General features: G+C 45.5%; 2 protein-coding genes across 2 annotated transcripts; one reads left to right on the top strand and one right to left on the bottom strand.

Moving 5' to 3' along the window:
- Positions 1-328: 328 nt before the first annotated feature.
- On the bottom strand, positions 329-10,428 carry LOC115314532. The gene is made up of 9 exons (XM_040218864.3): positions 10,245-10,428; positions 9,287-9,375; positions 8,179-8,473; positions 7,996-8,098; positions 7,857-7,920; positions 7,270-7,536; positions 3,802-4,021; positions 1,695-1,866; positions 329-380 (listed from the first exon to the last, which is right to left on the bottom strand). Exons 1-9 carry the CDS (start codon positions 10,426-10,428, stop codon positions 329-331), a joined length of 1,446 nt encoding a protein of 481 aa, XP_040074798.3.
- A 1,033-nt stretch (positions 10,429-11,461) lies between these two features.
- Positions 11,462-12,437, top strand: LOC121837893. The gene has a single exon (XM_042293756.1). The coding sequence runs from the start codon at positions 11,529-11,531 to the stop codon at positions 12,435-12,437; it is 909 nt and encodes a 302-aa protein (XP_042149690.1). The 5' UTR covers positions 11,462-11,528.
- The last annotated feature ends 1,523 nt before the right edge of the window (positions 12,438-13,960 follow it).

The raw sequence follows: 13,960 nt of genomic DNA, 5'->3' as shown, positions 1-13,960 counted from the left end.
TTTTGTTATACGTCAAACAAAGATGAATAAGTTACTTTTAGAAGCCATAGGAAGCTTCCGAAAGAGCGCAAGCACCACGTGACAAATATGGGCCCGTCAAGGGCCACTTTCCTGCGGCGCCAGCCGGCGCCAAGTACAAATTCGTATGGCGCCGTAAATATAGTCCTAAAAATTTTTTTTCTTGGTTGTAAAATTGTTTTATGATATCCTTTTTCCATCTGGGCTGTTTAAAAAAAAATGTTTTTTTTTCCTTTGCATGTGTCCTTTAATACCAAACCACCATGCTACCTGCAGCCTTGAATTGCTTCCACAAAAGAAATAAAGCATATTAGGCTCCTACCTCACTCTGTTCTGCAAGAAGGGCTCGCTTGATTCTGTGTCTGGAAAGAGAACACACATTGAAAATGAGTTAATTGTAATTTTGCATTAAACAAACTGCTGCCTGATCCACGAGGAATGTAGAGTCCTAAGATAACCCTATGCATCGGCAGCCCCGTTTGCAATCGTAAAATAAAAAAGTTTTGATTACATTAGTTTATGTGGTATATGCAGTAAAGTCCATGTTACTAGTTAACCAATCATACATTTTTCATTTGCGTATTTGCCCCCGTAAACGAAGGAAGTGGTAAGCAGATTGGGCTGTCTAAATTGCACTTCTATTTCGAATGCTTGCACATTGCAAACCTTTGGCAGCGTCGTGTTCATTTGATGGCAAATTTGTGAGTTCACTATAATAGTGTAGTTATGAGAGTAGTGCATGGGTTATTTCCCAGACATTAGTACCTTCTAACACCAACTGCTTCCCTTCCGTCAATGCTGCTCGCCGGATTCAACAAAACCACTTGGACAAACAACCAGCCAATATTTTGCTTACATTTGTTTTCTTGCTGACAACTTATGATGTTCCGTATGCATTACTCACCACGGCCCAACCAAACATTCACAAGACCAGCTGAAAATCTGAGCTTTGACCACATGTATTGTGGACAAGATTCGACTTCCCGCGTTATATCGTTTTAGGCTGAGTGTGCATAAATATTTTGCTTGAATCAAACCTAACACCCGGTTCATTAATCAAGCATCTGTAATTGTCAAGGAGCTTAATAACATACACTGCACATGCGTCCAGTAGAGAAAGCTATGAATATATGCATGCCGTTTGGACAAAAGTCGACACAACCCTGCTTTGTATCGAGGGCTGTTTCGAGGTGGTTGTGACTCATGAAAGAAATAAGGTGTCTGCAAAAATGTATTACTGGAGTAGCCCGCTCTTTGCTAAGTGCCAATATCTTCAGAAGTCAAATAATAAAGAAGAAACATACTTAATGTTTACCAGCTCCAAATTGTAGATACACACTTTAAGAGTAATGCACCTGACCTTGTTAGTTGTACCGAAAGGATTATTCTAACATGCAGCTCACCACTCATTTTAGCAAGTTTAAGATATATGCACAGAACAAGTCGTCTGCTTCTTGGGCAGGGGTTGCGATGATATCAGAAAGCCAAGCTCTTATTGGCTCATTGAAAAAAGTAGTGGGTAGACCTCAAGGCATCTAGCATTGAGGTCTACCCACTATCTTTTTTATCAGTCAATAAGAGCTCCACATCATTCTGACATCACCGCTACTCCTGAGCAAAAAGCACACGACTTGCTCTCCGCATGGAATACTGACACAAAGATATAAACGACTTACTTCTTCGCTAGGTCATTGACCAGCTCAGAGATATACTTGTTTGTATTCTTCAGCCGGTCGGCCCGAATTTTAGCAGTAGCGACTGCTTTCTCTTCTGGCTTCAATTCTTTGTCCAGCATTATTTTGGTCTCTTGTTGTGTTGGATGGTCGCGTATGTACTTCTCCAACATGTCTGAAAACAAACAAAAACAGAAATTAGAACCCAGTCGAAATCTACTCGTTTTTTTCTTAGTTTAATTGACTCTGGAATCGGCATACAGAAGACTAGCGATAATTAAATCTCGGACATTTCATACTTTCAATTAATTCAAACAAAAATCAAATTTTTAGTTTTTCCCTTATGTTTTCAGCTTACTTCAAACTAGACCATTGAGTTAATTCATACTTCTGCTTGTTTGCACCGACAAATATGGGCTGCCTTTGCCGCCACTAGCTGAGCACTTGCATTCTTATTTCACCTAAAAATAGTCGAAAATAAAGCATATCACCATCCTGCACTTATTTAAGTGGTCAAAACCACTTGGACTACTCTGGCGACAGAACACGGCAATGCACAATCGTGTGTTGACGCGAGGAAAAGAAAAAAAAAGCGTCCTCGGGTACGAAAGTGACACTTGGCCACATCTGCTTTTCCCAGCGTGCTGCCGAAGGCCGACTCCGAAGCATGTGACCCGCCTTTGCAGTATTTGCTACTTTGCAGCCACCGTAGCAGGCACGTAGCCAGGGGAGGGCCCATGGGGCCCGGGCCCCCTCGGAAATCTTCCATTTTGCTGGAGCCTCCTCTCCCCTCCCCTCCCCTCCCCTCCCTCCCTCCCTCCCTCCCTCCCTCCCTCCCTCCCTCCCTCCCTCCCTCCCTCCCCTCCCCCAAAGATAATCCTGGCTACATGCGTGCACCGTAGTGTAACGCACCACACATTCCCTCATTGGCTGTGGCAAAGTTTTCATCATGTCGCTGCGAGGTAAATACCAAACTCTCTCCGTAAAGGAGAAATTGGTTGCGATGGGAGAGAAGTTGATTCGGAAGTGAAGAAGTGGCACTGAAACATGGGATTACTAGGAGTATCCTGACTACCATTTTCAAAGTGAAGGACAAGCTTTTGAGCAACGCAAGCCGATTCGTACTGGATCAAAAAAGCCTTAGGGTAACGGCACACCCACAGCTTGAAAACCGAAACTTGGATTTCGCAAAATAAAGCTGCAGAAGCATTGAACGGGACACTACGAATTCCAAAACATCACTCAGAGATTGATATCTCAAATGGATGGCCGTATTTTTGAAAAAGAAGGGAGCAATCAAGTGAGGAATGTGGCATCACGGTTATATTCAAACGGTTCAGAATGAGGGGAAGCGGCCTCGCTTCAGTTCACCAGCTCGACGGGACGAAGCGAGGAGGACAGGGAATGAGAATAGAATCGTAATGCCCCATGCCTCGCCGGCCGTGTTCAGTCGCGCATTTCTTTGAAAAAAAATATGGCCATCCGTTAAACACTGTATGAATGGTGTTTTTGGATTCTGCAGCATCCCGCCTATCGCTCCAGCCCTGTTTTGCGAGCTCAAAATTTCAGTTCAGTATCCCTTCAAGCGTGCACGGAGCTCCAATCTGCCAATAAGTGAACTGATCCTGCGAAAAAAAGCTGACAAACTATCCTTGCGGTTCGTATAAAACACAAAAATGAAGTTGTGATAATTCAAACAAAAATCTGTGGTTTTGTCAAGTATAGATTAACGAACATCTAGTGTAATTGCAAGTCTTTTAAACTCTAAAAGCATAGAGCGCTGCTAAACTCTTCTTTTCAAGAAAGCAAGCTTTATGTTTAGCTAAAACGGTTTTCGTGATAATGTGGCATTATCATGCAATAAAAGGTAACTGATAAGTGCAGATATTTCTATGTATTACACAGTTTATAGACCTCACTGCAAACGTAAGCCTCTTAATTCAGCACATGATTGGAGAAATCAGCAATGCACCTGAGGAGCAATGTCAATTTTCCCAATTTCCCCACGCTTTTTTTACGACAGAACCAGTAGAAAGCACACAACCACTAGAGAGCACATCATTTCTATGCTGACAGTCACTGCAAGCATCTTAGAAAGTAATTATCTTACTGCGAACAGCAATCTTCTTTTCCGGCGTCATCGGAATCTTCCCCTGAGCACCCAGTTTTTTTAACCTGTTGCAGGGCCTGCCGCTCACACTTCGTTCAAGTAGTTGAGGCGTCGTCCACATCGTCCTCGATGCATCTTTGGCACACTTCGAATCGCACGTAGCTTTGAACACGAACTTCAACTTGCTACATGGTATGAGAATGTTGCACCCCACATGAACCTGGAAACAGAACATTGTTGAACATAGCCTACAAGATATGCATCGTAACTTTTAAGAAGCAGACAACAAGTCAATTCAAGCCACGACAGTCCTTTAAATAAAGGTGCGAAGAGATGATCACCTCATCATAAGGTGTTCACAAGCTAATGATATGTGAAAGAATGAAAAGGGCTACCTTTTTTTAATACTACTACAGTCGAATCTCATTAATTCAAACTATCTTAATTCAAACTAACATGCAGGTCCCATCCTATGCATCTCTATGGGAGGTAACTCCTGGTAATACAAACATTGCTTTATTCAAACAAATTTTCGGCCCCCCTTAAGTTTAAATTAATGAGATTCGACTGTAGATAAAATATTTTCCTCCGACACTTGAGTATATCGCTAGCCATTAAACATAATTGAGAACTGCAAGGGGTTTTGTTTACCATATACGTATGATCCTGCCACGTCCCAAATTTTAATGCAATGGTATAATGAGGAAAATACCAGATTCTACTTCGCAGATTTAGGATTAAACAACACATTGTTCATACAAGGTTTCATGAAACTCAAACTTTGCGATGTTGCACATTTTCCGAGGGGATCGGTGGCCGAGTGGGCCAGTGCACACCAGCTCAGACCACGTGGAGCGAAAACTAGCGCTGCAGAACCCAGGGATTCTAAGTACAGTTGCACCCCTGCCCGTTTCGATCTGGATGAGCATTGTACCGGCGTGTGGTCGTGTATCACTACTATGTGGTACGCGTTGAAGACCCCAGGCTAGTCGTTGTACTGCACTGGCTAAATTTCTCCTCTACAGTGGGAAACAAGTCGCCCATTGAGGCAGACTAAGTTCTAAAATGTATGAACATACACACATTGCAATTTTTTTTTGTGCACATTTGCCAATGCAATCATTGTTTAAAGAAACCTCCAATAAAATTCTTTCTTTTACATAATAAAACTGCAGCTTAAGGTTTAAAACAAGAATCCGAAAAGAGCAAGTTTGACGTGCTGGTGAAGCGGATATTGTAGCGAGTTTGTTCGACTCCATTCAACAAGTTTCGTTTCAGCCGGCACTCCCCGAGTGGCTGCACTTGCCGAGTCCATTTTAGGGCCAGCACATGCGGAGTACTGCAGCTGCTTGCACCAGATCGCCATCCCAGCATGCATTGCACACTAAAGTCGATAGTGATGAACAGCACAAGTTGAGGTGATAATGTCGGGTAATCTAGCACCCCTAGCAGCGCTACTTGGGTCTACTTTCTCCACCAGCGAAGTTGAAGAGCTCCTTCAAGAGATCAATAGCTTAAGAAGCTAACTGAATTGCGTCAATTATATGAACAGCATCATTGCTATGACGACAGAATCTGTTTCACCTTACATTAGGCCGTAGCTAAGGATAAAAGCATGATGGCAGCTTGTGCAATTTAGCTGCATTCTTGAGCTAGGAGCTCATACTACAGTATAGACCACTTACAACGTAACCGCTTATAGTGCAGGACCGGGTACAACGCGGCTTTTTTAAACCACCGGTTCACCTCCCATAGAACTCCATGTAATTGCATACCGCTTAAGATGCAGGCACGCGAAGGGAAATACCGGTTATAGTGCGGTTTCTGGAACAGCCCGCCGACCGACCAACGCAGCGAGCACGCTTCCCTGTGCGACACTAGATAACGGCGCTAGCCGCAAGTGGCACTCGCGGGGCAAGACGCGGGGCAAGGAGGTTGCTCGAAGAAGCGGGGAGAAGCAAAGAGAGAGGATTCAGTCGCCATAGCAATGGAGGGACGCACGCATGTGTCGTTCACGTGCGTGCGCCCCTCCGCTGCGTTGGAGAACAACCGCAACGACAGACCAATTGCAGGTCGAGGAGAAGTGTTCGCGCGCGTTGCATGCCGGTCGCGGGCCGGCTGCTTCTATCCGCAAACATGGCGGCAGTTGTAATTGTCGACGTAGACGGCGTGGTTATGGTGGCTAGCATAGCGTGGTGGAAGCTCATTGTTCCGCGTAAAAGCGCTATCCTTGACTGTGAATTTTCGTTGTGTGTCGCTATGATAACCTAGCACGTACTAGAAGGGAAGATCCACCGACTCGTGCGGCGATGTCGTGGCAGCACTTTCAAGACGGCAGAAACGCTCATGTTGTCGTGTTGTTTACTTCGACTACAGTGGTGATTTCTAAGCATTTGTGTTTTCGAACATCGCCCGGATTTCTTATTTGGAGCATTTCATGCCTGTGCTCAAAATGAAGGTATTACTGGCGCGTACCGTATAAATGATGCGAATTTTCACGCGTTTTCATCACCGGAGAAAAGTGATTAGGGTTAGCAATCCTGAACACTCGCAACGTCCGTCCGCAACCCGCGATGCCGTTAAAAGGCTGCGTCAGACAAAAGTCGCTTATTTCTTTCAAAATGTGTGACACACTTGAGAGAGAAGCGAGAGAAGTGTACTAGTCTGGTGAAATAACGACTTTCCTCTTCATCTAACATAAAATAAATTCTTTTACAAAGGTAGGTTGTCTGATGGCTTGCATTTCTGGCCTGAAAAATTTATGTTTTGGTTATAGTAGTGCGGTACCGCTTATAGTGCGGATTTTCGCGACATACGTTATATGCAGTCTACACTGTATTTACCTACATTGCGGTCTATCATAAGGTGAGAAGCACAGTGCTTAGATCAGCCATGCAGAGCGTCGTTAGCAGGATTGCTCAATAACTTGTTTTGGGTATAAGGCCGCAAAGCAGAATATTCATATTTCCAAAATCGGCGTCTGTGCGCGTTTCGTAAGTGCTGCCAAAAATGATGTCAAAAAATCTCTAATAGAATGGTTGTTCACCACATTTTTCGTCGCAAATAGAAACAACTGGCACTCCACTGTTGCATTTCTGCCTGCTACGTAGCCTAACAGCAAGTTTGTTTCGGTTCATAGTTGGCACACGTACCACAGCAGAGATAGCAAAAGCATTGTGGTACACTCGTCAAGTGAACCAGGTCTCAGGGTAAAACTTATGTCGATGTGTCAAACAAACTCGCTATTACAGAGGCGACCACAAAAACGTCATGTCTATGGTGATGGGGCTGGCCACCTTACACCATGATTCTGTGCTTTGTTCTTTTAGTTTTTGTTTTCAATTTTGATTCGAACGCACATATAATTTTGAGTATATAATTTGGGGTGAAAAAAGCATGTTAGTAATGTGCAAATGCTGTATCCCTTCAATTTAGCGAAGAGTGCTTAAAACTGACTTAGATACCAACCTGTCCTTCGTGTTCCTGGAATAGTGGAGTTGATGACCTGTTTGCAAAATCCTCGCCGAGGTCCTCAGGAGGGGGCTCCAGATGGGGCTCCGGGCGGGGCTCCGGACAGGGCACAGGAAGACGCTCAGGAAGGAGCTCAGGAAGGTGCTCAGCCAGGGGCTCAGGCAGGGGCTCAGGCAGGGGCTCAGGCAGGGGCTCAGGCAGGGGCTCATGCAGGTGCTCATGCAGGTGCTCAGGAAAGGGCTCCTCTCCCTCCATGCACGGCACCTGCCATAACAAAGTACACAATAAAACCACTTCAAACTATATTCCACTTGAAGTTGTTTCCAGTACTGGCAAAACCACAGGCACAAGGACATGGTTTTCAAAAGCACTTTCTACATGCGAGTAGTCATGTATGCAAAGCATTTTGCTGTTCGACTCGTTCCCACCCACACCTTCATCAGTACCGAAAAGAATATGTCAAATAGAGCATAGGGTCAAGTAAAGTGTTCTCCGGCAAACACATCTTTACACAATAAATCATCAATATTCTGTTCAGATGTATCAGAGATGAACCTGCTTTTTCATAAACAGCAATTTCTCACCAAGGCCCGAGCGGAGACATCGCTGATTGGTGGTCGATTCCTGGGAACCTGGTCACTGGGTCGGCTATCATAAAAATAAAGGCATACTGGAGTTACTCCGAACATTAAAATATTTCATAAGGAAAGTTAAACAAATTACCCCAGCACGCTGGTCCTTGCACTTGAAACGCTTAGTGGTGCAGGAGCTGCCTCTGCTTGAGCTCGTGGTCCCTTGACTTGGACATTAGCTCCTGGATGAACATCTATAAATATTAAGACTTAAGAAATCTGCAGTTTTTTAAAACAACTATAAACAAGCCAATTCATCCCAAAGTGCACATACCAAACTTAGAGAGGAGGGTCCAGGACAAAGCTTTCCTTAACTGCCGCTCCTCCTCCAGCTCCTTCTTTGTAGCTGCTAGCTCCGTCTTCACACGTTTCAATTCTCTCTCCAGATCACCGTTAGCCTCCCTTTCAACTCTTAGGAGCTTCTCAGGGACAACCCCTTCGTCATCATCCTCACTGCTGTCGACACTCGGTGCCGCCCTTTTTTTCCTGCTCAGAATGTCGGTCATCTCCTTTTTGCGTGAAGCCCTCTGGGCAGACATCTGCTCTCGTCTTGATCTTGTACTGGTTGCCTGTAAAACCAATCTGTTACAACTGTACCATGACACACATAGGGTGGTTCAAGTCTCCAGGCTCGATCTAAAATGGACCGTAAAAATCGACGCCTGCACGTAGCCATCTAAACTTTTCGTCAAAGGTGTAATTCACAGGTTGGTTTTTTCTTGTAAAATTACAAAGCGTAGCTCTCTTTCTGTAAAAAATAAGGCCAAGAAAGTTGCCAGGGTCTACGGCGGGCAGCAATGCAGACGACAGTGGTCCGGTAGCAGGGTGTGTTTGGCGTTCGTATTGATAGATGGCGCTGCCTTCTTATCGCGACGTGCAGGCGTCGATTTTTACCACGGTGGACGGCTCGCGACCACCGTGGTTTATTAAAATAAATATAATCTTTTCGAAATGTACCTTCGGTTAAAAAATAAATGCGAACAATAAAAACAAACTTAAAGTAAAAAAACGCGTCTGCATAACGGCGGTGCTTTTGCTGCCAACGGATTTCGTCTGCGTGTCGTCTGCTTTCTCTCGCTGGTCGGCTGCACCTTCCGACGCTGCTCTCGATGCCATCTATCAACATCTATCAATACGAGCGCCAAACACACCCCGCTACTGGATTTAGTCTGGGTTGCCGCCCGCCGTAGACCCCGGCAAGTTTCTTGGCCCTACTTTTTACTAAAAGAGAACTACGCTTTGTAATTTAATAAAAAAAAAACTGACCTGTGAGAGACACCTTTGACATAAAGCTTAGATGGCTACGTGCAGGCGTCGATTTTTACGGTCCATTTTAGATCGAGCCTGGTGACTTGAACCACCTTATATAACTAGAGAATTACCTGACTGTCATTGATGGGGCCCTCGAAGATAACGGGCAGAGCAGTTGCCCTTGACTTTAAGATGCTCTTTATCAGTTCCTGCTGATTTTCTGGTTTTGAAAACAAACAAAAAATAAACAATAAGCACATGAAAAGTTAGCCCCTTCTAAGAAACCTCTACAGCAAGTGTGATAGCCGGACTAATGAATATCCATACTAACGGGCACTTTAAAGGAGTTCTGAATTATCCCCTTTAAAGAATCAGGGGATCAGCGCACGCCAATAAGTGCGAGGTCGCGACCTGATTCACCAATTCTTTCAAGGAGTTGAAAGAATTGGTAAAGGGGAAGGATGGAGGGACAGGTAAAGTGGGTAGTGGTGGAGTGGGTGGTGCTAGGCTGGAATGGGGGATTAATTCATTGCTTTGAAACTTAGTAAATTTCGTTTCACCACTGCGATACGTATTTCAATAAATTTGAGCTCGCTATGGGCCGACGCCAATTTTTTCGGCTCCTGTCAGAGGTATATACACGATTGCAAGTAGGGCCTGCGGCGGCCGCGATTTGGGTGGCACACACTTGGTCGTACGACGTTTAAGCCAAGGCCGACTTTTTGTCGAGACACTTTACGAATGGTCGGCCGCCGAAAAGCGGTGCGTGTTTACGTGGGCTAGGTGGTTTAACGTTTTGTAATGAGGCGCCGCAGACTGTCGCCGTGAAGCGGCGTGAACGCCGCGGGGGGATGGGTTAACACGCGCCCCAGTGATTTGCTAAAACGTCGATCGCACAAATGACCGCTGTTCGCTAAAGCATAATTCGCTCCTGTGATACGGATCCCTCCTGCAAGAGCCTCCCGCAACACAGGCCATGTAACTGAGAATCTGAAAGACCATAGTTACTTCTACACGACCGTTCGTTACCAGTGGCCGTAACAAACCCTCTCGCTCGTTCACGTGAACATTTGTTGACAAATGTCTTACCTGCCAACTGAAGGATAAAGGCTGCGTAATAGCCTTCTTGATCCCCCGTCGCAGTCCTCCAGTAGGCTTCGTAATGACGCCCTTTGTCGTAGTCGACAACAGTCTTTGGGTTGAAGTGTCTAATTAAAGTCGCTGGAACAATAGCCTTAATATTGTCCTGAACGTACCGTACATGGGCAAACATCATTAGCTGTTGAAAAGAAATAAGCGCTGGAGACGGCCGCAACAACCACGTTGCTCGCGTTTAGGTAAACAAGCGCACATGTATTCAGCACCGGTCAGAAACTGCCGGTGGCGGCGCGCCGGCGTTTTTTAGTTTTTTTTTTCTCCGGCGGCGGTGCGGCGCGGAGGAGAAACAATGTTATAAAAAATACTTGCACAAATAAAACACGAAAATGGTTAAAAAAAGAAAACACCAATATCAAGCAATAATGTACGCCGCGGTTACGATGCGCCGGCGTGATAATATTTGTGGAATCGGTTAGCGGCGCAAGCGGCGTGACTGCGGCGGCGGCGGCGGCGGCGGCGGTGCGTCGCTCACACGCCGCACGCGTCTGTTCCTAACCAGTGTTAGCGTTGGCGGCAACACTTCGATAAAAAATTCATTATATACGAGCAGTCAGCGATTTTTAACGATGCATTATACAGCAAGCCCCAACTTTAAACGTCTCTTGCTAAAAAAAAAATAACTTGAAATATGCTTTACGACATTTATAATCTACTTTTGACTTGTGTTTTTGCTATTTTTATCAACCACCCAACGGCAACCCGATGAAGTGAAATCCAAATCCAACACGAAACAACCATTAGCTTCACCTGCTTCACCGGCATCACATTTGGGAAGTGCGAAGTGGTTCGGGGTTCAGTCGCGCTATTATGTCTGCCAAACAGTTGCCGTTGGACGAACCACAAAATAAACGATCCAAGAAGGTGTACTTGGAACCAAATGAACCTTTTAATGTTCCGTCATCGACACTGCACTACCGGAGCAGCCTACCCCGTGAATCTAGCGAGCCCGTTAGTGACAATCCAGCTGCTACAACGGACTTGAGTACTGACAGTGCGACTCGTGCAGCGACTGAAGAAGTAAGTGAAGACGTACCCTTTACAACTTTGTATCCAGATGCCTCACAGTTCAACGAGGTGGACGCAAATAACCTGCAGGACATCGAGCGTGGCGACGTGAACGATGATCCCGATGAAGGCCTTCAGGACGACTCGTTTCCTGATGCAGCACAGATTGTGGCGTGCTGCTTTGAAAGCTTGCGGCACGTAATTCTGCCGATGTCCAACATTAGCAAGGCAGAAGTGTTGGCCATGGTAATGACGTTTGTTACGTCTGAGAACCTAACGTGGAGTGGTTTAGACAACTTGCTGTCACTGATTAATGTTATCTGTGGAATGGAGGTACTTCCTCGTACCAAGTATCTGTTTAGAAAGTTGTTGGCGTCGAAGCTCGGGCGTTCAACAGATTTTTACTACTGCGAGTTCTGTGAAGGCTACCTACCTACACCAGAGGACAGGACATCAAAAATTATATGTGCAACATGCCAGAACTGCACCACCATCTCGGAGCTTCGAAGCAAGGGCAGCTTCTTCACCATCCTTGATCTACACGACCAAGTGCGGCAGATTATCGGCAAGACGTCAGAGGGGCTCTTCACCAACTTAGAGAAATTGAACAAACATTCTGAAGAGACGATATCTGACTTCACTGATGGAAGCCTCTACAAGAAACTCAAAACCAGTGGTGCATTGGAGTGGGGGGACTTGACCATCACCTTCAACACAGACGGAAGCCCCATTTTCAAGTCGTCGAAGGCGTCTGTGTGGCCTCTCCAGTTTGTTATCAATGAAGTGCCGGCCTCCGAGCGTTTCTTGGCAAGTGGAGTTGCTGGCATTTGGTTCGGCACAAAACATCCGAACATGTCACTTTTCCTGGACAAGTTCGTCGAGCATCTCTCAAACATGAGCCCCATAGTTTGGCAGTCAAATTCAAGAACAGTGACTTCAAAAGTCTACGCTGTATGCTCTTGTGTCGATGCTCCGGCACGTGCTGCCGTCCAGAACCAAGTTCTCTTCAACGGTTACTTCGGCTGCCCGTGGTGCTTGGCTCCTGGGGAACACATTGAAGGTAAATTATATGAGATCTGTTCAACGTGTTCTCGTTCCTTTTGTCACATTATCTATTAATTATATTTTTTTATCTTTAACTGTACCTGCCCCCTTGCTTGGTTGCCCTTACAAAAAGTTGCAATATTTTTTTTTACCAGGTGCTATGAGGTATCCAGAGGCACAGCAGAGTGAAGAACGAACACACGAGCTCGTTCTCCGCGACATGGAGTATGCTGTTGCATATGACTCAACGGTAAATGGATTGAAGGGACCTTCTCCATTGGTGAACCTCAAGCACTATGACCTGGTGTCTGGCCAGGCATGCGAGTATATGCACTCCGTCCTTCTTGGCGTCACGAAGCAACTGACAGAACACTTGCTGGATTCCTCAAACTGTGCCGAAAGGTATTACATTGGTAAGTCTTGTGTACATAATGACCTCATGTTAAAAAACATTTCAGAATGCGAATTTCCAAACTATATAAAATGTTAAAGGGACACAGACACTCCCCCAAATGTGTATTTTTCTTTTTTTCTTGAATTTAATATGGTGTCAGAAGACTACCGAATCAATATTTTGCTACAGCATATCACATATTTTTAATAAAGTGAAAAAACGCAACTGCTGGAAACTGGACTGGGGAAGGGGAAGAAATGTTGAGGAGGAGAGAGTTGCCGGAAATCATGTAACTACACCCGACCGCGTTTTCTTTTCGTTTCCTTAATTTTTCTGGTTGTGCAAAGCAGACGAAAAATGCGCACGTCAGAGGTCACATGACTTCTGCACGTTTTTCAAGCTCTTACCAATTCGTGTAGCCGCCTCGGTGGCTCTGAGGCGAGAGTGCTGGCCTACAGATCCCCATGTGGCGGGTTCGAATCCCGGCCGAGGTGCCCGCAATCTGACGGAGGCTTTTTGCGGAGGAGGCGCCGTGTAACCGAGCTTTCGGCTGCACATCAAAAGATCCCTAGGTGGATCCTCAGTCCTCCACTGGGACGTGCCAGATGCCCGTCGTTGGTTTGGCACGTAACACCCCCAAATTTGATTTTGACCAATTCGTGTTCGTAAGGGTAAGGGATGCCTTCAGCCAGAAGGGGCACCGAGTTGGTGACGTCCGTGTGAATCAGCTTGGTGGTCGAGCGTGTCGTACGAAATAAATCTTAATTGCTTTGATTTGTGTACAATCTCTCTTTCGAAGCTAGACAGGTTCGCTGGTACCGCAAACGGCAGTTCTAAAGCAGAGGTCCCACGCCCATCGTCCACTGCCATTGCTTAGTCCACTTCATTCAGCCGTCCAGCCCGCGACTCCTGCGATACGACACCATTTTGAGAATGGTGCAGAGAATGCACAGGGTGCTTCCAGTTCTCTGTGCAACTTTTTTTCTCAATCAGCTTTCTAGAGGGCACAAATAATGGCTATCATATATTTTTCTATTTTTAATATTCCATGTGTGCCTTCGATTACTTACGACTGATTATATTTGGTGTGTGTGTCTAAACCATTGAGAATGGCACGTAAACACGGAGACGACAGTAAGCGCAATTGAAACCGGCGAGTTCTCGATCGGTGGTTTTCGGGCGGAAAGAAAACGAATTTCGAGCT

Source organism: Ixodes scapularis, unplaced genomic scaffold (assembly GCF_016920785.2).
Source record: "Ixodes scapularis isolate PalLabHiFi unplaced genomic scaffold, ASM1692078v2 PGA_scaffold0__279_contigs__length_252992795, whole genome shotgun sequence".
Lineage (NCBI taxonomy): Eukaryota > Metazoa > Arthropoda > Arachnida > Ixodida > Ixodidae > Ixodes > Ixodes scapularis.
The sequence above is the reverse complement of the archived record's forward strand: the minus strand, read 5'-3'. Positions and strand labels throughout refer to the sequence as shown.

Excerpts from the sequence above, each read along its gene's own strand:
- LOC115314532 (XM_040218864.3), bottom strand. The coding sequence starts at position 10,428 with ATGTTTGCCCATGTACGGTACGTTCAGGACAATATTAAGGCTATTGTT. Across the intron at positions 9,376-10,244 it reads CTTTATCCTTCAGTTGGCAG|AAAATCAGCAGGAACTGATA; the intron begins GTAAGACATTTG and ends TTTCAAAACCAG. Across the intron at positions 4,022-7,269 it reads TCCAGGAACACGAAGGACAG|GTTCATGTGGGGTGCAACAT; the intron begins GTTGGTATCTAA and ends TTCTGTTTCCAG.
- LOC121837893 (XM_042293756.1), top strand. The coding sequence starts at position 11,529 with ATGTCCAACATTAGCAAGGCAGAAGTGTTGGCCATGGTAATGACGTTT.